At 46.2% G+C, this 1563-nt stretch overlaps 1 protein-coding gene across 1 annotated transcript; it reads left to right on the forward strand.

The window, feature by feature from the left end:
- Nucleotides 1-148: 148 nt before the first annotated feature.
- Nucleotides 149-1423, forward strand: LOC100477306 (BEN domain-containing protein 3). The gene is made up of 2 exons (XM_034652888.1): nt 149-653; nt 1151-1423. The coding sequence occupies exons 1-2, from the start codon at nt 617-619 to the stop codon at nt 1399-1401; spliced, it is 288 nt and encodes a 95-aa protein (XP_034508779.1). The 5' UTR covers nt 149-616; the 3' UTR covers nt 1402-1423.
- Nucleotides 1424-1563: the final 140 nt, after the last annotated feature.

Genomic DNA, 1563 nt, shown 5'->3' on the forward strand with positions numbered 1-1563 from the left:
TTTTTTCCTTTTTTTTTTTTTTTTTTTCTCTGCTACATCTTTGAAATCTGGTGTGTACTTACACTTACAGCACATCTTCATTTGGACTAGCCGCATTTCCAGTCCTTGGTCGCCGTGGGACTAATGGCTGCCATTAGGGGCAGCATGGGGCTTTCTGGACGCGCCTGGAGTCCTATGACCCGCTTGTGTCCGGAGGAGCCATGGCCTACATCCTCAGTCAGCCTTTACATTCTGGGGCTGGAATTTAGAAAGCGGGGACTAACAGGAGATCATCTGAACTTGGGTCTTTCGTAAGACTTGATTTTCTCAAATAGCGGTCCCCCTCCATCTGAAAGTGATTCAGTCGATGCTCTAAGACACATTCTGCCCACGTGGAGTTTTGGAGAAATGCTCCCAGAGGGTATGCGGAAGGCCCGGCTGCTTCTGAGCACCTGCGGACGAACACTGAGAGGATGCAGTTTCCCATGACGTTAGGGACCGTATCAGCTTAAGCTTCCATCCCTCAGAGCCAGGGTTGGGAGGGTAAGGGAATTGCTCATGGGTGTGGAAACTTAAGAAAGAAATCAAGCAATAAATCAAGACTTTGTCTTTGTCTTTTCATTTAGTGGAATAGAAGATGAACTCAACTGAATTCAGTGAAGATGTAGAAGAAGGTAAAAAAAAAGCTTCTTTTTAAAAAGTATTTTTAATTTAGTATTTTCTATTAGGTCATACACTACATGGTTCAAAAATATAAAAAGTTACATAATGGAGAATCAATGGAAATTCTCCTCCCACACCTGGTTCCCATCCCCCTCTACCCATACAGCTGCTAGAAGTGTCTGATGTACCTTTCCAGAGTTACTTTTTAAAAAGTATTTAAAATGTAGTATTTGTTTCTTTCTCTCCATCTCCTGTCTTTCTCCCCCAAAAGGACTTTAAAACCAGTTTGAACAAAAAGTTCTTAGAATGTGGTTTTATTGTATAGCGCTAACGCGGTAAGATAAAAATCGCTAGGTTGGAAAGCACAGTTTTATTGTGACTACACTTTATTATCTGAGTGATAGTGTCAAAGGGCAGCCCACACACACCCGGTTGCCCAGGGAACCCTGCTAACCTCCGAGCGGCCCAGTGGTCTTTCCCGCTGAGCCCTATTTCTTCTCTGCCACAGTTCTAAAAAATAACACTGTGAAAGTGGAGACAGAGGCCGAAGATGCTGCCCTGGACTGCTCAGTGAGTTCCAGGTCTTCCGAGAAGCACCCTCTGGACAGCGTCTTCACTGCCCTCCAGGATTCCAGCAAGCGAAAGCAGCCGGGCGGCGATGGCCAGCCTGACTCTGTCCCCAGCGTGAAGAGGCGGCGGCTGATTCCCGAGGTGAGGGCCCAGCCCCTTCCGCTGTTTGCTTGGGCTCTGACCCTCTGATTAGAAGCTTTGTCTCTCTACTTGTGGGCATCTAGGCAACTGCTGAACCCAGGCATGAGAAGACTTTCATTTCAGCTGTCCCATCTCTGGCTTACATTTCTAGAAGGTGTCTTCTCTAAGTAGAATTCTTACATATGTCTGAATTCATTACGGGCTAGGGGA

Source organism: Ailuropoda melanoleuca, unplaced genomic scaffold (assembly GCF_002007445.2).
Source record: "Ailuropoda melanoleuca isolate Jingjing unplaced genomic scaffold, ASM200744v2 unplaced-scaffold68663, whole genome shotgun sequence".
NCBI lineage: Eukaryota > Metazoa > Chordata > Mammalia > Carnivora > Ursidae > Ailuropoda > Ailuropoda melanoleuca.